Source organism: Lethenteron reissneri, chromosome 11, assembly GCF_015708825.2.
Source record: "Lethenteron reissneri isolate LAM-NWPU_2019-01 chromosome 11, ASM1570882v1, whole genome shotgun sequence".
In the NCBI taxonomy this organism is placed as follows: domain Eukaryota; kingdom Metazoa; phylum Chordata; class Hyperoartia; order Petromyzontiformes; family Petromyzontidae; genus Lethenteron; species Lethenteron reissneri.
Window position 1 is genome coordinate 6,592,704 of NC_083789.1, and position 21,554 is coordinate 6,614,257.

The following is a 21,554-nucleotide window of genomic DNA, read 5'->3' on the forward strand; positions in this document are numbered from 1 at the left end:
AACTGGACCCCCCCCCCACAGCCTCACCCCCCTACGTAAGATGGCTGCCAACACGAAACTCGCCCCCCCCCCCACAGCCTATCCCCCTACGTAAGATGGCCACCAACTAGAAACTGGACCCCCCCCTACAGCCTCACCCCCTACGTAAGATGGCCACAACACTAAACTCGACCCCCCCACCCACAGCCTCTCCCCCCTACGTAAGATGGCCACCAACTAGAAACTGGACCCCCCCCCCCACAGCCTCACCCCCCTACGTAAGATGGCCACCAACAAGAAACTGAACCCCCCCCCCCCCCCCCACAGGCTCACCCCCTACGTAAGATGGCCACCAACTCGAAACTGGACCCCCCCCCCCAAAGCCTCACCCCCCTACGTAAGATGGCCACCAACACGAAACTGGACCCCCCCCCCCCAAAGCCTCACCCCCCTACGTAAGATGGCCACCAACTCGACCCCCCCCCCCCCTCCAGCAGAAGTCACGTGCGCGCGTTTAGCCCAATGGCGAGGCGTAGCGGGCGGGCGCGAGAGGTGGGGTGGGGTGGGCACCTAACGGTGGTGCTCGAGGGGCGATTTCCCGCGTAATTAACGGGTGCCGCTGCCGCCGCCACCGTCGAGAGGAGAGCGCCGAGCGCCGATACCGACACCGCCGCCACCGCCGCCGCCGCTGCCGCAAGAGTCCCTCGCTCTCTACCACCACACGTCTGTTCGCTCCCTCCCGACATGGTGAGCGAGGCGCTGGGCGATTGGGGTTTGCGTGAGGGAGATGTTTTGCCGCGAATAATTTATATCGCGACTGACGCGCGACAACTAAAAAACATATTTTTATGCGACTTTTACCTCGGAAAAAGATGTAATTGTAACGCTGTCTGTGGGTTTTAATTAAAAGTGTAATTTTATGAGGGACCGACGATTTTTTTTTGGGGGGGGGGGGTATTTTTCGCGTCGTGTAAATTTCACCTCGTCATCGTTGCAATTGTCATTAAATCACTGCGTCGCCTACACGTGTTACACTGATTTATATAGCGCCAGTTATCATTTACTTCACTATTGTACGCGGTGTGGGGGTAAAAACAATATATACATAACCAGAATATGTTTGACTGACCAGTGTTGTGTTATTGTTGTCTTTGTCGAGGGGACGACTTTATTTAAATGACGCATTTGCGCTCATTACTTAACAAAAAATCGACACAACAATCGTCGATACCCTCTGATAAACACGATGTCAACACCAATTAGCTTTTGTTTGTTAAAGACTGCGTGGTTACAAGGGGGCCCCTAACATCTCCTGTGTGAGGACGACGACGGCCATATTCTACCTCGTGTCGTACCCCCCACGTCTCCATCTCTCTCTCTGGTCTCTCTCTCCTCTTCTTCGTGTCTCTCTCCTCTCTCTCTTCTTTCGTGTCGCCGCTAATTTTAGCTTCTGAGCCGTGGTCGGGGTTCGTGTTGCCTTACTTAGCCGGCCCCGGTGGCCGGGCCAGCGGTGTCGCCTTACCCCCCCCCCCCCCCCGGGTGTCAGTGGGCTTCACATACTTCAACATCCCCTTATATTAGTATTAGTAGTATTATTATAGTACTGTACTATTGTACTGTGTTATTAATGTGGCAGTGGTAATTGTGACTGTGTTATTATCATCGCAACGTTCTCTCACTTGAGTGTGAGAGAGAGGCTTGCCCCCCCCCCATGTGTTACGGTCACTTAACCCTTAATAACTGATTTATTATTTTATTTCTATTATTATTTATTTTTTACCTACTTAAGAGTATAAAAAAAACGGAATTATCATTACTATTTCGGTCATAATTCGTTCATTACTACATTCACATTGTTACTTCTGTACATTGTAGTACTGTATTATTGTACTTTGTTATTAATGTTGCAGTGATAATTGTGACCGTGTTATTATCATCGCAACGTTCTCTCACTTGAGTGTGAGAGAGAGGGCAGTGGGCTTCACATACTTCAACATCCCATTATATTATTAGTAGTATTATAGTACTGTACTGCATTATTGTACTGTGTTATTAATGTGGCAGTGATAATTGTGACTGTGTTATTATCGCAACGTTCTCTCAGAGAGAGAGAGGCTGGGCCCCCATGTGTTACGGTCACTTACCCTGAATAATGTACAGTACTGAATTATCATTAATATTGCGGTCATAATTCGTCTTATTGTTGCAAGGCATATTCATATCATTGTTTGTGTGTTAGTAATTCAGCAATTATTACTACCGCATTATTCGTGTGGTAGAATTATAGTAAGTTTACTGTCACATGCACATTACCACAGTAATGGCATACGATTAATAATTATACTGTCGTTAACAACACATTCTTAGTATTGTTTGTTTAGTGACATTACAGTCATTACCACATTCACATTGTTACTTCTGTACATTGTTACAACACGTTCACATCGTTAAAAGTGTAATTGTATTACAGTAATCATAACTACCGTGTCCACATCACTACAGTATGTCGTACTGTATATTCATAATTACTGTATTAGTTTCATAGTATAATAATTGTTTTTTTCTACCCTTTTATCTGGCAACAAAACTGACACACACAGTGCATACATTATCAGAGTTGTCTGTTTTTTGTTTGCATTCCGACCGCAGGTATTGTGGTCAATGCAAACATGACTCCTTGTAAAAAAGGTGTCAGTTTTGTTGCCAGATGAAAGGGTAAAAAAACAATTATCATATTTTGCTACTGGCAAATGAGGTTCCAATGGTAGTTTCATAGTGTTACAGTAATTATTACAAGTTCAGTCACATTACCATGTTATTGGTCAGCATAATTGACAGTTATGATAATTATTGCAACCTCACAAATATATGATTAATGGTATACAATAGTTTAAATTACGACTACTATATTATCACGACAAAATTCCAATTGTGAGTACTGTATTAGTGTTGCAATACAACAATTATTAACTACCACCACATTGCAACACATTGCTGGTGTGTTCGTATTACAGTAAACACGTTTAATTAATACTTTGATGTTAGTCATTAGGATCATTTTTACAAAGATATTAGTGTTATTATTGCAGGAATTATTGCTACCACGTTCACATAATTACATATCAATGTCATTGTCATGATAAATTACATTTATAGTCTACTCGCGTTCAAAAAAAACAATACACCCTCCATTGCCATAAATCATGATATAATCATTGTCACGAATATCGCACTCACGTTATTCTGAGCGTTACATTTTTCCTGTAATTATAATACTGTATTACATTATTAGTGCGTTTGCTAGGTAGATTAGTGTTGTATCGCCGGATCGTAAGAGATTGCGACGGCTTGGAGAAGCTTTCATGCAGCAGTGGATTGATCATTGCTGCTGCTGATAGCAGCACTGATTCACATACACTTTCATTGGCCATGATATCTTTTTCTCTTGTTTATTCTGAACGCAACTTCTCATTACTACAGATTTAACTTTATTATGACATTATAGGCAGTCGTTCGTGTCCATGTCATTTCTGCTGCAGTCACTTTAAAGATCACTGCATTAGTACGTTATAGATGTATATTTTAAAATAATTATTACTACACAACATATATTCACATGAACTCTAATCGGTAACATTACTATTTAATCGTTTGTACTACCACATTCAGATTAATATAACTGCAGTATTGTACTCACGTGCAAGTTACTATTACTACTGCACATACATTTACATAATGTTTTTTATTCACATTCATTACGTTATTTCCATATTATACTCATGAATACATAGAGTATATCATCAACACTCTTCTCAGTTGCTTCTTAGCGACATGATAATCGTCAATATTGTCATTGTGACCATTCCACTTATAACATGATGGCTACTTATTATAGGCATCATTAATGTCACCATTATTAATATTCCTCTGCGCTTATTCACATCATTTTCACTACTGTACTCACATTTTATAACAATACATTATTACATTCACCATTATTACTACCTCTGTGACATTACCACTGCATAATTATGTATTATCTGTAATATTTTTGCTACTGTCTTCACATTGACCTGATTTTTTACTACAATATTCGTGATAGTACAGTACTGGCATTCATATTTTCATCATTTTCAGTAATGACCTGTCTACTACTGGATGTATTCCCCCACAATCCGCCACCACATTTCATGCTTTTCGGATGAAACGATCCATCCAACATCTGCTTATCGGTCCATCTCCTCTGTGCACGTCCTCTTGGTCGGATTCCATTCCTTGGCTGTCACACTGTTATTTTGACCACCCCTTCTTGTAACGTGCTACCCAAAGTCCACTTTCCTTTAATATTTTTGGATGATGTTAAACTGCATGTGTTGTCTGTCAATGTAGTGTCATTAATTCCAAGCATGGATCTCAATGCTTTTTTACTCACTTTCAGTTTTCTTTATTTTTCGTTAATGACCATTTTTCTGAACCATACTAGTAATGCTTAATTTCGCTAGTATTCACTTGGTTACAAGTGCCGAGTGAACAAAAAGTTATCTTTTAATTTAAATGGAGTAGTTTTTCATAATAGAGGTATTTTAGGTTAGATCGCGTAAATATAGAAATGTGCCGTTAACTACTGGAGTAGTTTTGTTCGTATTTGTGTTATACCCTCCATTTATAATCTGGTATATTGTTTAATACTTTGACAATGTATTTCCAATAGCGTTAACTGTTTGATAAAGTAGTTGGGTGTGAAATATCGTAGAAGGTATTAAAAATGTGTATTTTATGTTACATTTTTAAATGTTTCATCACATGTAATCAAGGTATTTATTTAACATTTTCTCTTGTAGAATTTTTATTTTACAATTGTGTTGTAAGATAACGACAAAGTATTCTATTCTAGAAAACAATGCATGGGGATCTTGATTAAACTGTATGTCGCTCAAAGCTTATGCAAATAAAATTCGGCAAAAAAAATTTCATATTGTATTTGATGAGTTGCAATCAGGTCATCGCATGAGGAAAAGCATTACTAGATGTGTAGGTGAGGCGTTGTGTACAGTGTATAACCGTACCCAGTACACTAAGCATGTACTTCTGTATCAGTGGCTGGTTAAAGCCAACAACCCAAGTGCATAAAAATAGGATAATACCATCATGCAGCTCATCGAAAGTTGATGAGTAATGTGTTTGTAGTATACTCGAACTCGCACAGTTACATGTGATGTGAATTTATAAACTACAGCACTAATTTCATGTTATTGATAATCTCCCAGTAAACAAAACGTTTATTTAACATAATTTATTGGAAATCAGCTGTATATGCCAATGAAGATAAACGAGTAGAAAATATTAAAGAATGTAATTTAATGTGTGTCTATAAAATACATACCGCGTTTATGTTAAGGATTAAAATTATGGCATATCCTGCTTCGTAGATGTTTCCTCTGTCTTAAGAAATTTCACTCATTGATATACTTTGATTCTGACAAACCTTTTGGAGTGCACTTAGTCATATTCAGCAAAGTGATGCTGAAGTACTTAAAATTTTTACTTTCTCGACACATGTAATGTAAAATGTGAAAAATTAAATACTTAATGGTTGGTTTTCAATTCATAAATGATTGTTAAAATAGAATTGAGCCATGTAACTTGACCTGGGTGCTGTTTCCTCATCACGATTAAAAAGTTAACTGTACTGGAATATGAATTCCATGTTCGTCTTTTTACTGTGATTTACAGCAGTTTCACTTTTGTAGCTGAATCTGCTACTTGAGCCGGGATCTTTTTCCCCTTGTTACATTTTCACAATATTTTTTTCTAAGAAAATATTTGGTTAGGCAGCAAACAATTATCTTGTATGAATACCCTTTAATTGGTCATTGCTGTTGAAGCTGCAATTAACCAATCTAATGACGCCGTGTAATAATACTAATATATAAATGAGTTCAGTGGTATTTCGAATAACTTTATCAGCCGCCTATTTTGGGGTTCGTTTAAATGCACAGCAAGATATGTATGACTCATCCAACAAGGCAACCATCCATTCCTCAGCTGCCTGTTATACCCTTGCCCCAGTGATGGCCACTGAACCTTCTGATGCAGTGGTTCTTGTTTTTTTGCTGTTTTAGTATGGCAGCCCCCACTTACGGTACTTGATTTCTCAATTGACGTGTTGTATATTAGTGTTGTTGTGTGTATATGTGTGGCTTTTCGCCACACATGGCGCTGATATTCCTTGCACACATTTGCAGTTTCTTGTGTACGGTATCCATGCTACAGCCTGTGCCCTCCCTGTGAACTGGACATCTGTGAAAAAGAACCGTATAGCTAATTGTATTCCTCCGGTATAAATACATATTCTGATTCTAAACGCCTGGGGAGCATGACTCATGAGTTGAGAACCGCCTTTCTAGTGTTTTCATTTCATGTGCTTCAGTGTGCACACTGTCAATTTTCTTCCCACGAAAACCTCAACTATGTTACAAATCTTATCAAGAGCCACACTGTGTGTTATTTTTTGTTGTGCTTTAATTAGTTTGCTGTATAATTGTGGTAAATGCTTGTACAGGCCTCGGGTGTGGCGGTGAGTGATGACGTCATCAGAGTCTTCAATGACATGAAGGTGCGCAAGGCATCTTCAGCTGAGGAAGTGAAGAAGCGCAAGAAAGCGGTGCTCTTCTGCCTGAGTCCTGACAAGCGGCAGATCATTGTGGAGCCGGCCAAGGAGATCCTGGTGGGCGACATTGGTCAGTCGGTCGATGACCCATATGGCGCCTTTGTCAAGCTGTTGCCACCCAACGATTGTCGCTACGCTCTCTATGACGCCACTTACGAGACGAACGAGAGCAAGAAAGAGGATCTTGTCTTCGTCTTCTGGTGGGTGAACCCAAGGGGTCCAGCAATATTAAGCATTTTACTCCGTCTTACTCCATTTTGCTGGCACTTTTGTGAAATGGGTAGTACGTTAACTGTCATTCCAGCAGTGGGTAAAACAGCAGCATTGTTTTTGCTGTGGGCTGTTATAGTTGATATTAATTCTGGAAGTTGTCTTTGTCGATTTATGATCAAAGTTACTTGATCTTATTGTGTGTTTGTAGGTAGTGTTTTATTTCCTTGGATTAATCCCAAATAAGCAATTGGAAGTTGGAACTTTAATCTTGTTGATGTATTTATTGGTGTCTAACTTGATGTAATAATTTTATTATGCAGTGGTTAATATACATATAGGTTTATACACTGGTTAATCACAACTAGCATTTTTTTGGGACCATCAATAAGTACCTGCTTTAACCCCTAACATTGTCCTGTTATTACTAACATTTTATGATGGGTTGGAATCTGAGAGCTACCTTGAAATTAAATGGGGTGTCATGATTGGTATTCATGACAAGTCAAGTTTATTTGTTTAACCTCCAGGATATATAAAGATTCTGTTTCTGAGAACTCACAAAACCAGGACAGTGTCATTTGCAAGCATAACCTGGGTCACTAAAATTAAATATTTGTGCTTTAAATTTTTATGTGTCTGTGTGTCATTGTCACTCAGGGCGCCTGATAGTGCACCACTCAAGAGCAAGATGATTTATGCCAGCTCCAAGGATGCCATAAAGAAAAAGTTCACAGGTAACACAGCCCCCAGGCCTGCACATACACTACTAAATACAAAGGTTAACTTAATGAGCATTTTATCAGCTATAAACACAAGTAACAATTAATTTAGTAAACGTTACCTCTTTTTATCTAATGTAAAAGGCAAAGATGTAGTTCCGTAATTGCTTGTTTATGCCATTGCTGGAGGGGGGATGGTCTCCACTGGAGAGAGGCACTTGGGTGTATTTGGTCTCCTCTTCCATACTGGCCAGATTGCTTTATCTAATGTACTATGATATTTAACTTGTGATTTATTTATCAGTTGATATGGTCTTATTTAGCAAAGTGAAGACACCATTTTTCATTTGACTTAAAAAACGATGAGCATGTCATTTTTTTTTGGATACCCATAATGGGGTGTGCCTTACCGGACGTTTAATCACTTGCGATGCAGGCATCAAGCATGAATGGCAGGTGAATGGCATGGAAGACATCGGGGACCGCTTGACACTGGCTGAAAAGTTGGGTGGAAATATTGTGGTCACCCTGGAAGGCAAGCCCCTGTAGGTGTCGCCCTGGAAGGAATACACTCCCACCTGTACTGAGCAGGCCAGCATGGGGGAATGAGCACTGCACAACCAGCGTTTACCTCCAGAGACCATGGCCATGTGCAGCTTCCACTGAAGCCAACTCCACGACAATAAGCAATTTGAAAATACAAATGGAGTGGTTGTCCAATTAAATTGCCCTTCATAGTGTTCAAAAGCATTGCATATTGCTTATTTTATTGTTGCAATGCCACGCATGCATTTTAGCCATGTTCTAATTTACACATGTAAATTGGATATCTAACAGGGAGTTCCTGCAATCTGCGGTTCTTACATTGCTTAATGTGGCAGAAGTGGAGTTGGAATTGTCTGTCTCTGGGGGTATATCATTTTCTCTTGACTGGTTTCTCTAAGGAAAGTTCCAGCAAGAATGCCACTAGTAGCCAAGTGGAAGATGGAACTAAAGCCCACTTTTTTTTTGTTATTTTTTGCATTCACAACAATGTGGTTGGGGGGGGGGGATAAGTGCGATAAGATAGTGGCTACGGTGAGATATATGTTTTGTTATTTATTATTTGTTGGTTTGTGGATGGCCTTCAAAATGCCAGCTTTTATTTTGCCTGTCTGTGGAAAACCCCTCTGTTCCCTTCTTTGCTTCACCTGCCCACATCCCCCTCCTTTCAACTGACCAGTTTATTTTGCTGTAATGATCGCTGTTGGTATTTTTCAACTTGGTATAAGGTCTTTTAGCTTTCAACATTTGATTCGAGTTATTTTAACACTACAGACATGAGCTTGTAGAGAGTCCTTTGAATGTGAGCTTTACAATTTGAAGAAGCTTAAATGCAGGAATGGTCAAGTAAAATAATTGGCACCTGCACGTATGAAATTCTGCATCTCTTTTACTGACTGTGGTGTCCAAGAGCAGGGGAATTAGTTCAGTCAGCCATCAAGCCTCTCCTGCAGGCTTGCACTTAATTATTTAATGACATTTTAATTTTGCCTTTCCAGCATCTCTTTCGTGTGTTCCTAATCTCTCAATGGTACTTGCAACCGCAGCAATCTTGCCCTCTTATATTTGTGCACATGTGAACAACACTAACTTTGTCAAACTTCTGACAGCAATTTAATTCACTTATGAACTTATAACATTGCAGCTGACTTACTCAATCTATCCAGAAGTCACCAAATGATATTTCAACTGATTCCAAGAACACAGGATGAGATCTTAAAAAGAACCTGCACACACAATTGCTTCAGGTGTCACCACATCTATATACAAATCACCAAACTGCTGTTATATTTCATGTGTGGTTTTGGAACGGTAATGTGGGTCTTGTTTCGCTTGTATAAAGCTTAGTTCACATTTATATAGGGTTGTGCCAGTTAATCTAATTCATACTCCATTTTTTGAAATCAAATATTTAAGCCAATAGGGGATGTGTGGTGCAGTCAACGGTTTAGGTTGGTGACAACGACTTAGCTCATCCAACCAGTTTTTTCCTAAAAAGGTACCCTACACCACTGGTTTTCTGCTCACCCCCTACACAGCAATCTGAAATTTATAATGAGACCAGTGCAATCATTTAAGTCGGTGTCAAATGCTTTGCACAAGTGTATGTATGCAAGTTAAGACTAAGCAAATGGCTGCCGTCAGCCACAAGGTTTGACTGATGGGAAAAACATTTGTATGGGGCGGAGCTTTAGCAAGTGAGAGGTGATGCTGAAAGCATCTGACATGGTGTACTCTGCAGTTGCTATGAGCAGGATTGTAGCCATTGAATGTCCTAAATTTCTACTCGATACAAATTGCTCAGTTTGACCTTGGGAGGGCTTATTTATTGTGCCAAAACTTTTGAAATTTTACACTTGCTTCCAAATATTTTGTTTTTGTAGTAGTAAAATATCAGAAACCACAATGTGTATGCAACAGTAAAGTGTTTATTTTAGTAAAACTTGCTATATTGTACAGCTAGGTATTGTCACTGTGGGGGTTAGGTACTTTTTGAGCATTTAGAAGAAAATAGTTCACATATATAAATCTGCAATATTGAATTTCGAAGGATTTGCACTGAACTGGGCAAAGAAGGTAAAGCTATATCCCTACAGGGTCCGTTTCAGTTGTTAGGACCTTTCATCAGGTTTTAAACGGCTGTTTCGTAATAGTTAAATCACTCTTAGTCCTGTGTCACATCATCCTTTTGAGAGCAAAGCCTGTTTACAATGCCTTGGTGAAAAATGCATTGCTCTTTACTGTTTGGTTGTTACTTTTGATCAGCTGTTGAATGTTCTGCACCACGCGGTATCAACTTGTAATACATCTGCTAATATTGACAACTGGGTGATACAATTTCGATGGGAGGGGTGCTCTATGATTTAGAGCAAATCATCCATGCCACTGAGGTCTTGTAAACCATCCCAGTAAGGGATCAGGTGGTTATGTCACGCAGCATGCCAATGTGTGTACATCACTTGTCAAATTTAGCTACACTCCACTTAAAACATAAAAAAATGTGGCATATTTTGGGCACGTGCAAGTTAGATTAAAACTGCATACCTAGACATCAGATAATCAATTTATCACTGATGGTATAAACTGTGGGCTCAATGCAATTAATTCATGCTAATTATAAATTCAAGGTGTCATGGATGTAGTGTTTTTTTGTTGCCATAAAATTTAATTAATACAGTAAACGTGACAGCATTTGTATCAAAATAAATATTAGGCTTCACAAAGCCGCTGCTGTCAGTGTAGTGGTGCACTAATGCAAAGATAATTCATGCTTTTCATGGGTTGGAATATTGAACAAATCTAGACAAACGGCTTGTTCTTCAAAAATATTTTAATTTTCAGAATAAACATTGGCAGACAATCCAGCAAAATAAACGAACTTTGTGCTTTATTTGCTTTATATGAATGGAAACCCAATTTGGTTTTGGCTGTTGATCCAGAAAACATACATCAATCCAGTGTTAAACTTGATGACTGGATCCATCAAAGTTAACATTTCATGTGTATTGGTCTTTATATGCAAATTAGGTTCCTGGTCGTTGCTAATCATTACATGCATGCCATTTAATTTAGTGGTGATGGAAACTGGTGGTTAACTAGGAGGTATGCAGAAGTCTATATGACCTTTAATACTATGATGAAATGTACATTGACATGTGGAAGTGATGACATTTACTCCAACTGGAGATGTGTGCATGTGAGGTGTAGTTTAGAGGTGGGAGGGTGAGTGGGCAGTGAGCAATTTGAATTGCTCGTCACTAATCCTGGTCAATACATTAATCAACCACTCAATTTTACAGAACATTTATTGCATTAACTGAAAGTGGTAACCTGTTCCCGACTGCATAGTGCTGCACTTTGTCAAAGATGGAAAAAATTAAGTGTAAATGTATCCTTGGATACACGAGGTGAGAGTTGAACGCACGTTGAAAGGGCAGCACTCGGCAGAGAGTGAAAGCACTTAAAAAAATTGAGCCCATCTGATGTGGTTTTCATCCAGTCTCTTAACACTATATAAAACGTCCACCCCAACTAGCCATGAACACTTTCGATTTGCTTTAAGGAAGAAAAAAAAGTACTGTAATGCACTGTCCTTGCTTTGCGTTGCTAATTCTGTTGCTGCTCGATTGGCAAGGGACTAGAGTTTTAAAAACATTGCAATTCTATGCCAACAGAATTACAACATACCGTGGTAATCAGGAATTAAACTCGTATAACGCTGTCCATATGTCATGTCAAATTATATACAACAAAAAGACAGGTTGAGTCCATTTGTAATTATCCCATGGGATTATCTCCATCAAAAAGTATGCAGTTAATGGGATGGGGTTTTTATGGCATTTAAGCAAGATGTAGCCCTTGTGCTTTCAATTCCGGTTTTTAGAACACATCTGGTTTGTGTAGCAGCCCTGCTGGTGTAGTGCACATAATGCCATGTGCAAAGCCTTAGTGCAAAGACTAGTGATGCAATTAGAAAAAAAGGGAACAGCTTTGTGTACACAAATGTTTTTCCTGAGTGAACAAATTAAATTACATGCAAAGTGTGCTGTGTTTACGTTGGAGAGCGTTGTTATTCTTGTACTTGTGGTTTTATTCTTAAAACAATGCCCCAATTTTTATTATGTCATTGTGACGAACTGAAATGTTTATCTTGAAATATTATTCCATGTAGAATATGGGACTGCCAATGAGGTAAACGTTGCTATTACAAGTTTGTCATGCTGGCCTGGCAGTGGAGCAATCGCATACAATTCATCTGGAAGTTGGAATACAAATGAACACCGTCTGAAAGTGTTTTATTCTTTATAGCACAATAATACATTCACGTCAATATACATAGCCAAGCTTTCCTGGAGGTCACAAAGTGACCTACCATTTTTCTCTCTCAAACTCCTGCAATGTAATGTCCAGCAAATTCAAACTTACGTGAAAATCCTGTTAGTCCCATCATTTGCAAAGGTATATTTTACATATGTATTGAAAATATGTGGAATTGCAGGAAGTTGGTGGCAGTCTTCATCTGCATGTGATGTTGTGTGCTCAGAGCACACGGTAAAGGTGGATGCTTTCCAGTGCCTCGTGGTCCATGCCTTCTCCCAGATAAACGCTGTAGTCGAGTGGGACTTCGCACACCCACTCACTCACATTAACACCCACCTGCGAAACGAGAACTGAATGTCGCAGGTTTCGGTAACCTAGTGACTTGTGGAATGCATAATTTTCAATGACTTAGTTTCAGGTTATGTGCATTTTATTTAATCGCTTTAAAATAATTATAGTACTTCCATCAAGTGTCAAGGAATGTAATTTAGTCAACTTTCATATCCAAGCTGAATCATACATTATCATTCAAATCCCTTATATAAAAAAATCACTAAGTAATTCAAATGTGCCATCTCTGCACGTTAAAAAATGACAGCTGTCTACTTGGCAAAAGAGCAGTGTGGATAGAAAATGGGGATAGTTGGATGAAGATTTTAAATTGCTATGTTACTCCCAAGGTACTTTAAATGCTACAAAACATGCACTGCCTGTACGGTTGTTTTTAGTGACACAAAGGTGATTTATTCCATGACTGGTAGTTTTTGGAGTGTCCTGGCATAAAAGGGTTCATTCAGTATATTCCCATTGTAAGCTCTGACCTGCAAGCGGCCAAGCGACTCCTCCAAGCTGGGCACAGTGAGCAGAAGGCAGCCTGGTTTCCTCACGTGTTCCCGCACAAAGTGCCAGCACCTTTCAACAAAGCAATACGTCATGTGGTAAAGGCACCGTTAACAGATTTAAGTTCAGCTGTTGTAGTGTAAATTGGAGGTGAGTTGTACAATTTACACAAATAAGTGCCTTTTTTGCTAATTGTTCCATTATCTCAGGTTTTCGTGGAAGTGCTATAGTTATGCATTGTAAGCTTTTACAGAACGTTTCCATCGAGCCGATTGCAGAACTGGCTGACATTTCCACGTAGATCAACCGTCCACAGCACGATACACCAAGACATCTTGATGTGAATTGGAAAGAGAGGTGTTGCTGACTGACGTTGAGTAATAGATTAGATTGTCAATTAATTTAATTAATCTGAACAAATAAGTTAAATATTTTTGTTCGTGTCCTGCCGAGTGGTTTCTTTGTTGCCCCCTTTCAGTATCTGCAGAATATCCACTTGTAAGGTTAAATGAAATCATAACCCCTGAATGAAAAATTCAATATTGTGACCATAATATAGTTGGCATAAATTAATATATGTAAATATGTTAAGTACATGCACCGAATAGTTTAAGTATAAATAAACATTCATTTACCGCAACCCTGTATTGAGAAAATGAGAATCATTACAGGCTTATTCTGACCACATTGCTTCTAGTCGGAATGAAGTATGTATTAAGCCAGTCATGTTATTGTCAGTGTAGTGTAGAATAAAGCTACTCAAGGGCCTCAGCCCCATGGGTTAGAATCCAAATTAGTATCAGGTGGTGGAAAGGACTTAGAAATACCAGTTTCTGTATATTGTTAATAGAAGTAAGTGTATTATGTGATATACTTATCTATTACAGAACTTAAATATGTTGGTACAACTGGTGTTTTGACATTTCACTTGATGCCCAACAGGTAAAAAAAATGTGGTCTGGACCCATGGACTAGCAATAAAGGCTTCACTCGTCACACCTGGCTTGGCTCTCTGGGTCCATGAAGTACTCAAACACGTTGTTCATAACCACCACATCTGCCGTGCCCAACAGATCTCCCTGCGTGCAGATGTCTGCACACACCACCTGCACAAGCCCACACACACGATGGGAGCTGTCGACAATCCGGCCAGTGCTGTCCAACGTGATATTTTTCACTCTTTTTCCATCGGCTACTGCAGAATTGATAAGTTACGGTTTTTAAAGGCTTTTCATATTTAGTACACCAAATTAAGTTAAAAGCAAGGGATGGGGAAGCATTTCATTAACTGAAGGCTGAATAGGGGATTTAAATTTTTGTCATGCCGCAAGATGTGACATTAAACTTTGATCACGCTAGGACTGCATTGTCCTCAGGATTACCTGCAAGAAAACAACTGACTGTGCTAAAATTAGAACTGCAGTGTTGCCAGGTCTAAAATATTCCCCTCTAGTATCAGTTTTTAGCAGCTGTAATATGCTTGCTGTGATGGATAAATGTCATCCGTGGGCCATTTCTAAGTGGTTGACCCCCTGGACTGAGGGCCATAGGCTCCCCACCTTTGCGTTAATGGATACATGACATGCTCATGTGTTGCACTCGCCTCAACCCGGTCTGCCATGTGGTACTTTTCCAGCATGGCCTGCTGCAGGGCGCACATCTCTCCACTGAGCTCCACGCCCACAATGCGCCTTGCAGAGCTGTACAGGTAGGCCTAGAGAAGTGGGGATGGAAGCTCTGTAGCAGGCACGATGCTATGTATTATAGGCTAAAGCAGGGCAGAGTTCAAAGTACTGTGCAGTTAACCCGTTAACCTGAGTTCAATTCCTGGACACGACGAAGATCGGTGGCAAATATATGAAGCAGGCTTGAGCTTTGCAAGACCTTTACCAACCTCAACTGACCAGTGGTGAAGTATGTAAAACTACCCCATCATTAAAACATGTAGAGGCTTTCAGCAACAGTGTGGCAAAGGGCTGTACATCACATTGTAAGCTATATGGAGGTCGGTTGGCAGATGAGTGGGTCAATATACCATTGGGCCCAGTATGAAAGCAGGTCAGCTTGGCTCAATCCCTGATACATATATGTTGATAAGCCTAATTATGCAACACATCAATCACAAATTATTTGGTGATATTCTGGTGGTAGTGGTGTACAAGCACAAATAAATCTGTCAATTTCACAGTCTTATAAAACTATGAGGCAATGTTGTGTGCAATGCTCCTTTTTCAAAGGCATTTGCACCCTTATTTTTACGTGCTCTAAAGAAGGGCTCTTGTTTAAAACATTACCTATCTTCTGTTTTCCTTTAAGGCAGTGTTATTGATGAGTGTTGCATTCAGTATACAATAGTTTATCCAACAATTTATCAATTGTGGCAATGGAAAACGTGTTTTCGATAGCCGTTTCCTACTGAATGAAAGTAGTAAATCGAATTTTCTGCTCTATTTACTCGAGCACGTAATTTGTGACAGTTCATGATCACGACGCTGCTGCTATGTATGACTAAAGTCACTTTTGATGTATTTTGTAAACAAGGGAACGTGGATTGTGACTGAAGTTTAAGAAGTACATTTTTCTAATTTTAAATTAACTAATTCTCAAGTGCAAACCATCACAGGTTCCACACAAACTTGCATGCTGGTCTGGTACCCACGAACCAATCCTATGCATGTTCTAGATTCTGGAATATAGGTAATTATGCACATGGAACTCTATTGGGGTAAAATCATAATGTATAGCTCTTTGCCAATACATTGCGGAAGGCCTTCCCACGCCACGTCAGTTATGGGGATTGTTTGTACTTCACCCCGAAGTTAAGAGGGTGGCCCATGACTGGTTCAGATATCACTCGTCACTGATGCGAGGCATGGCCGAGAATTGAATTCGGAGCTCCGAGTTGATATCACAGTGTACTAACCACTGCGCCACTGCTACGCCCCTATTATAAGCCATGCTCATTCAACTGCTGAATGGCATCCACAAGCCGTCACAATCTCTCCATATTATATGTGGTGTAACTTAATAATTAACCAAGCATGACGTGGGTAGGTTCGCTCACCCCATAAAGCACAGGGCCCAGGCGTGATCCCACGTCCAGCACTGTGCATGTGCTCAGGTCTGGAAGCGCGTAACGGAACAAGAACTTCACCTCCAGTGCTGAGAAGGAGTGTGAGATGAATTCTGTAGGAAGCAGAGACCAGCCCATTGTCAACAGCGTGAGCAACGGCCGTATCCAGCTTGCCCCTGTCGTACTCCATTCTTCATAGCCCGACGCCTAGTCCCCTCTGCTCTGCGCCCCCCCACCCCCATGCATTTGTACCTCCTGCACACTCGATAGCTACGCCACCGGTTATCGTCATTACCCAGGGGTTTGGTGCGATGAGAGCCGCAGTCCATGCAATAAGCTCGGCTTAGGGTCCCGCTTGCCCACGCCTCCTCCAGGGCTTGTTCATCGTACACAAATGCGTCCACATGTGCCACGGGCGCTCGCTCCTGTATCGTGTGCACAAATCAAAGACAAAGCCCCCCCCCCCCCATATTGAGCCCTCCAGTGCAGACCAGGGGTGGGGAACCTCTTATTGAGGACCGAATAGGGTTTTTAAATGCCTTAATTGGGCCAAACATTAGACAGCAGGTGACTGTTCTAAGATTAAAAACATTATTGCCAGGTCGAAAACATTCCCCTCAAGCATCCGATTAGTGTGGCTAAATGCTTGCAGTGATGGATAAGTATTGTTTTCGGTTCATGTTGAAGTGGTAGGACTCGTGTGACCACAGTCCTGATTCAATAAAATTGTGGGCCCAAAGGCTTCTCACCCCTGGTGTAAACTGTTGAACAAGCTGCGGTGAAGGCCAGTATAATACTTTTGGATGCCAGTCATTAACGGGAAAACATGAAAATGCCTCGGGCAAGAGAAACATTTCATGTCACAATTTCTTTGGCACTCATGAACAAATTACTCTCGGCAACTTAAACAGTAACAAAAAAGATGTGCAGCCCTTTTGTCAATCCACTGCTGGGTGAGGGCCTCTCCAAGCTGTGCCGGTTGTGGGGGATATTTAATCTTACTTCAGCCTGGTCACTACAGGTTGGTGAAGATGGTGAGCATAAATGTAACAAAAAATAAGAGGTCATTCCAATGTGTTTACCATTGAAATAAATATACTAAAGGACATACAGACACATCTACTGTATGAACATTCAGTTTTAATTATACCGTAGTGGCCATCCAATAGAAATCTAGCCCACTCATCCCCCTAATGAGAAAATGGAATGTCCACCAATGGCTCAGAAATGTCAACAGATACAAGCGGCTGTCCCAGTGCTCATTTGAGCAGCGAGATATTCTTGAGTTATGATCGCAGACGGCACAAGCAAGAGGCACCTCTGGACTCGATACGACGACCCCGCTGGGTGTGTCCGCGCAACGGAGAGAGCCGGGATTCCTGGATGACATTGGGACGAGCTGCTCTCCAGGAAGCAGGGCCGAGGGTGGCAGCCTCTCCCGCAAGTCCTCCGCTATGCATCGCAGGATTGTGTCACAGTTGTCCAGCTCCTGATCGTTGCCAAGGCCCTCGCCTGCACGCAGCAGAGGCCCCAGCGACGTGAGGATCTGGGTGGAGTTATCGTCACATCGAACACTTTTCCACAACACTTAAAAAATAGATAAACAATGTCTCCTTCATATATCAGTTTAAACAAAAGCATTGTACTGTTGTGCGAAAGATATCTGAAAGGACAAACCATCTCAATGCGATGCTAAAAGCACAACCAGGATAAAACGATGGGGAAATGGTGAAAAAATGTATGCAGTATAGTGCCTAAATCTTGACTTAAAGCTTTCGTGACTGCAGGAATTCATACTCTTTGGGTCGTTCGGTAAAGTCACGTAGATAGAAAAATAAAAAAATAATTGGTCAATGTATGAGGATCCGAGAAACCCCACACCTTCAAGTATGGTAATGCACTGTGTCTAAAGGTGTTCTCACAAGTTTACAAATGTGCCCTCCTCACCAGTATCAAAATGTTCTCACCTCTTCCAACCCTCACCTTGTACCTGTGCCCTCATCTGCTTTGGCATACCCTTTTTGCCCGTCCCAATGAGCCCTCGCCTATCTCAAATTCTTCTCACCCTGGATCTCAAATATCCCTCACCCGTTCTCAAATAATGTTTACGATCTGAATGTGCCCTGATCTACAGTGCAGTACATCTCAAAAGTACCCATTTACAACACAATGGGTCCCATCGGCTCAGAACTATGGATAATTCTGTATAAAGATATAATTGCTCTGGGGTGGGCTACTGTGGGAATACACTCGTCAGAGGAAGGTAAGGGGCACTAACAATGAACAGGTCTTTCCTATTCACATGTAAACACCTGGCGTGAAAATGCCTGTGCCTGTGTTGTGGTAGGCTGCATAGACTGTTGGAGCAAGTGCTGTTAGACAGCACCTTATGAAGGCTGGCACGGCCTTTGTCTCACCCAGTGCTTGACTGATCCCAGCACAAATACAAAATGAAGCGATGGAAACATTCAACAGCAGCTTGTAAGAGTGACCACCAGGGCTTTCCAGGTTTTATAGGCATGGGCTGCGAGAAGTAGCCAGAAAATGGCATCGGGGCCGTCCATAAATGACGTCACGCGATTTTTGACGATTTTCGTCTAACGGCATCACAAAAAGTCAGACCCCCCCTCAGTTACGTGGTGGTTATTCTCCAGGTTCTCGTTTCCTGGCACGTAAAGCCAAACACAGCATTGGCCACACAGCGACGCAGAACGCGCCTGGAAAACACTATTGACTTTTCCGATTAGCAGTTCTGGGTGAATAACTGGCAGTACAATTATATTTATACATCATTTTAATATTGGTCAACAATATTATTGTAGCCTGTCGATAATGTTCAGCCCTTTAGGCCACATGTCCATACCTGTCAACCACTTATCAGTGCCTACCTTATTACAGACCAATTCAAACCTTATCGGTCACCCCGTGCCCTTACACATTTCAACGTTCATCCTACAAGTCCCATTATTAGGGAGAAACACAAACATACATTTTCTTGTCTGTATTGAAACGGCTGTATGCCGTATGGACCTGAAAACTCAATTTCCCTGGACAAGAATACGGGGTCAACCGTCTGGGTTGACAGCTCTTCCTGTCTCCTGCAACCAAAAGCGTCGCCCCCTGCTGCTGGAAGTCTTCCTCTACACGCATGGGTGGGCCTCATACGGCCCGCGAAATTCAATAAATCTAGGAGCAAACCTGGAAAAGCAATTGCGAGTAGCAGCAACATCATCAATAGCAGCTAACATCACACGCCTCGCCAAAGAGAAGCGGTTCCAGCCATCACATTAGGGGTGAGTTAATTAAATGTTTGACCAAATATCACAGGCTAATTTTTAAGTTGGTAATTTTGTATGGCCCGCGAATTATCTTATGAATATCCAAATGTCCCTTGGCAGAAAAACGGTTCCCCACCCCTGCTCTACAGCATATACCTATCTTATCGTGACACTATCACTGCTACTACCATGGTGATGTTCATCATCCACTAACATCATCATCGCAACCATCACCATCGTGAATATTGTACATTATTAGCACACCACCACCACTATACTCGAGCGTGGATACAATAATTATCGTCACATTATTACTTATCCTTGCCACGGCCAACATCACTGTCGAATTTAATCAGAACCTGTTCTCGGCACGTTCCCTTCAACCCACACTGACCAGCGTGGTGAAGTATGGTCATGCAAGCTCCAATGATTGACACTGGTGCTATAAATCAATCAAGGGACTGATAAAAAAAAAACGAATAGGCTCCCTCGGTGGGAAGTCAACTGTGATTGTCCAACAGATAGGCTGTCTCCCGCCATAGGAACGTGGAATGTCCACCACTGGCTCAGGACAGAGCTCTTTGGACTGCCACTCGAACACTCGCGTCCCTGCAGCACTTTAGACCAGTGGCGGCTCCTGCAAAATCTCTCAGGGGGGGGCAAATGTCTGGATGATTGATAAGGATAAGGTCCACCCATGCAATGGATAAATTAACAGCTTAAGCATGTAAAGGCAACTTCACTTCTTTAATATTAATGAAAAATAAAGTGACTCTTACAATACATCCTGTTTGTTTCTACACTCACTATTAATATACAATGCACTCAAGTTTCTTTTATTAAAGATTCCACTAGGTGGCGACAAATTATATTGTTGGATGAAACGTGCTTACGTATGATGACGTGAGCACGTTAGGGCGAGCCCTCCCGGAAGCCATAGAGAATGCATTGCAGCGCCCCCGTTCGAAAAAAAACATCTTTGAATGTAAGTCTATGGGACCACTCGGGGCGATTCTCAGCCGGAGTGAAATCGCCCAAAAAGAGGCGGTACTCCACAGAACGTGACATGACGCTGATTGGACTATATCCAGAGGCTGACAGTGACGGCTAGCGTGACTCTGTGGTTCAATGACATTGGTGGTGCGTCGCCCAATCGCCCTAATGAAGAAACCGCCCCTGCTTTAGACACAAGAGTATAATTAATCACGAAGGGGCATCATCAAATCCACTGCTGCACGAGGTCTCTCCCCAAGCCATTGGTGTAAATGTTTGGTACGTTGAACTTCTTTCGCACCGTACGTAGCCAACCGTGCTCATCTGGAGCTCGCGAGGTACTCCACACCGAGTCTGCACTCCAGTTTATATTAAACATTGCATCGCAGACCAACGAGGACGTGCATCAACAACTTTCTGCAACAATCGATCACATCAGTTATTTCGTTCAATACCGAAACGTTAACACATTTAAATGCCAGCCAAATGAGGCGTGGGGAGCAACACAGAGAGCTCTCCTGCTCGAGCAGAGAGGGGCAGCCGTGGGTAGAGCAAGGAGTGGTGAAGTATGACGAAAGGGACTCACCACGCAGAGACGACGACCCCCGCAGCAGACACGAGGCCGCCATGCCGAGTACAGGGCCCGGCGCCGACTTACATTCCCTAGTGCGGATAGGAGCCAGTATGGAGACGCGGTTTGGTTTTCATACAGCGGATAGGTATGGATGTACGATACTGTACATTCCATAGAGCGGATAGGAGCCGCTACTGGGTATTGTTTAGTTTTCGTACAGCGGATAAGTATGGATGTACGATACTGTACATTCCCTAGAGCGGATAGGAGCCACTCTGGGGGCGCGGTTTGGTTTTCGTACAGCGGATAGGTATGGATGCACGATACTGAACATTTCATAGAGCGGATAGGA

At 41.6% G+C, this 21,554-nt stretch overlaps 2 protein-coding genes across 2 annotated transcripts; one reads left to right on the forward strand and one right to left on the reverse strand.

Moving 5' to 3' along the window:
• Positions 1–566: 566 nt before the first annotated feature.
• On the forward strand, positions 567–12,167 carry LOC133341366 (cofilin-2-like). The gene is made up of 4 exons (XM_061549919.1): positions 567–726; positions 6,542–6,849; positions 7,520–7,596; positions 8,018–12,167. The coding sequence occupies exons 1-4, from the start codon at positions 724–726 to the stop codon at positions 8,128–8,130; spliced, it is 501 nt and encodes a 166-aa protein (XP_061405903.1). The 5' UTR covers positions 567–723; the 3' UTR covers positions 8,131–12,167.
• LOC133341365 (uncharacterized) lies at positions 11,350–21,303 on the reverse strand. The gene is made up of 8 exons (XM_061549918.1): positions 21,215–21,303; positions 17,676–17,869; positions 16,653–16,782; positions 16,349–16,470; positions 14,888–14,998; positions 14,284–14,390; positions 13,266–13,356; positions 11,350–12,780 (listed from the first exon to the last, which is right to left on the reverse strand). Exons 1-8 carry the CDS (start codon positions 21,255–21,257, stop codon positions 12,664–12,666), a joined length of 915 nt encoding a protein of 304 aa, XP_061405902.1. The 5' UTR covers positions 21,258–21,303; the 3' UTR covers positions 11,350–12,663.
• Between the last annotated feature and the right edge of the window lie 251 nt (positions 21,304–21,554).

Coding starts and splice junctions, on each gene's coding strand:
- LOC133341366 (XM_061549919.1), top strand. Junction 6,850..7,519: donor GATCTTGTCTTCGTCTTCTG/GTGGGTGAACCC, acceptor ATTGTCACTCAG/GGCGCCTGATAGTGCACCAC. Junction 7,597..8,017: donor CATAAAGAAAAAGTTCACAG/GTAACACAGCCC, acceptor CTTGCGATGCAG/GCATCAAGCATGAATGGCAG.
- LOC133341365 (XM_061549918.1), bottom strand. CDS start 21,257: ATGGCGGCCTCGTGTCTGCTGCGGGGGTCGTCGTCTCTGCGTG. Junction 14,391..14,887: donor ACATGGCAGACCGGGTTGAG/GCGAGTGCAACA, acceptor GGGCTTGTGCAG/GTGGTGTGTGCAGACATCTG. Junction 12,781..13,265: donor AGTCGCTTGGCCGCTTGCAG/GTCAGAGCTTAC, acceptor CTCGTTTCGCAG/GTGGGTGTTAATGTGAGTGA.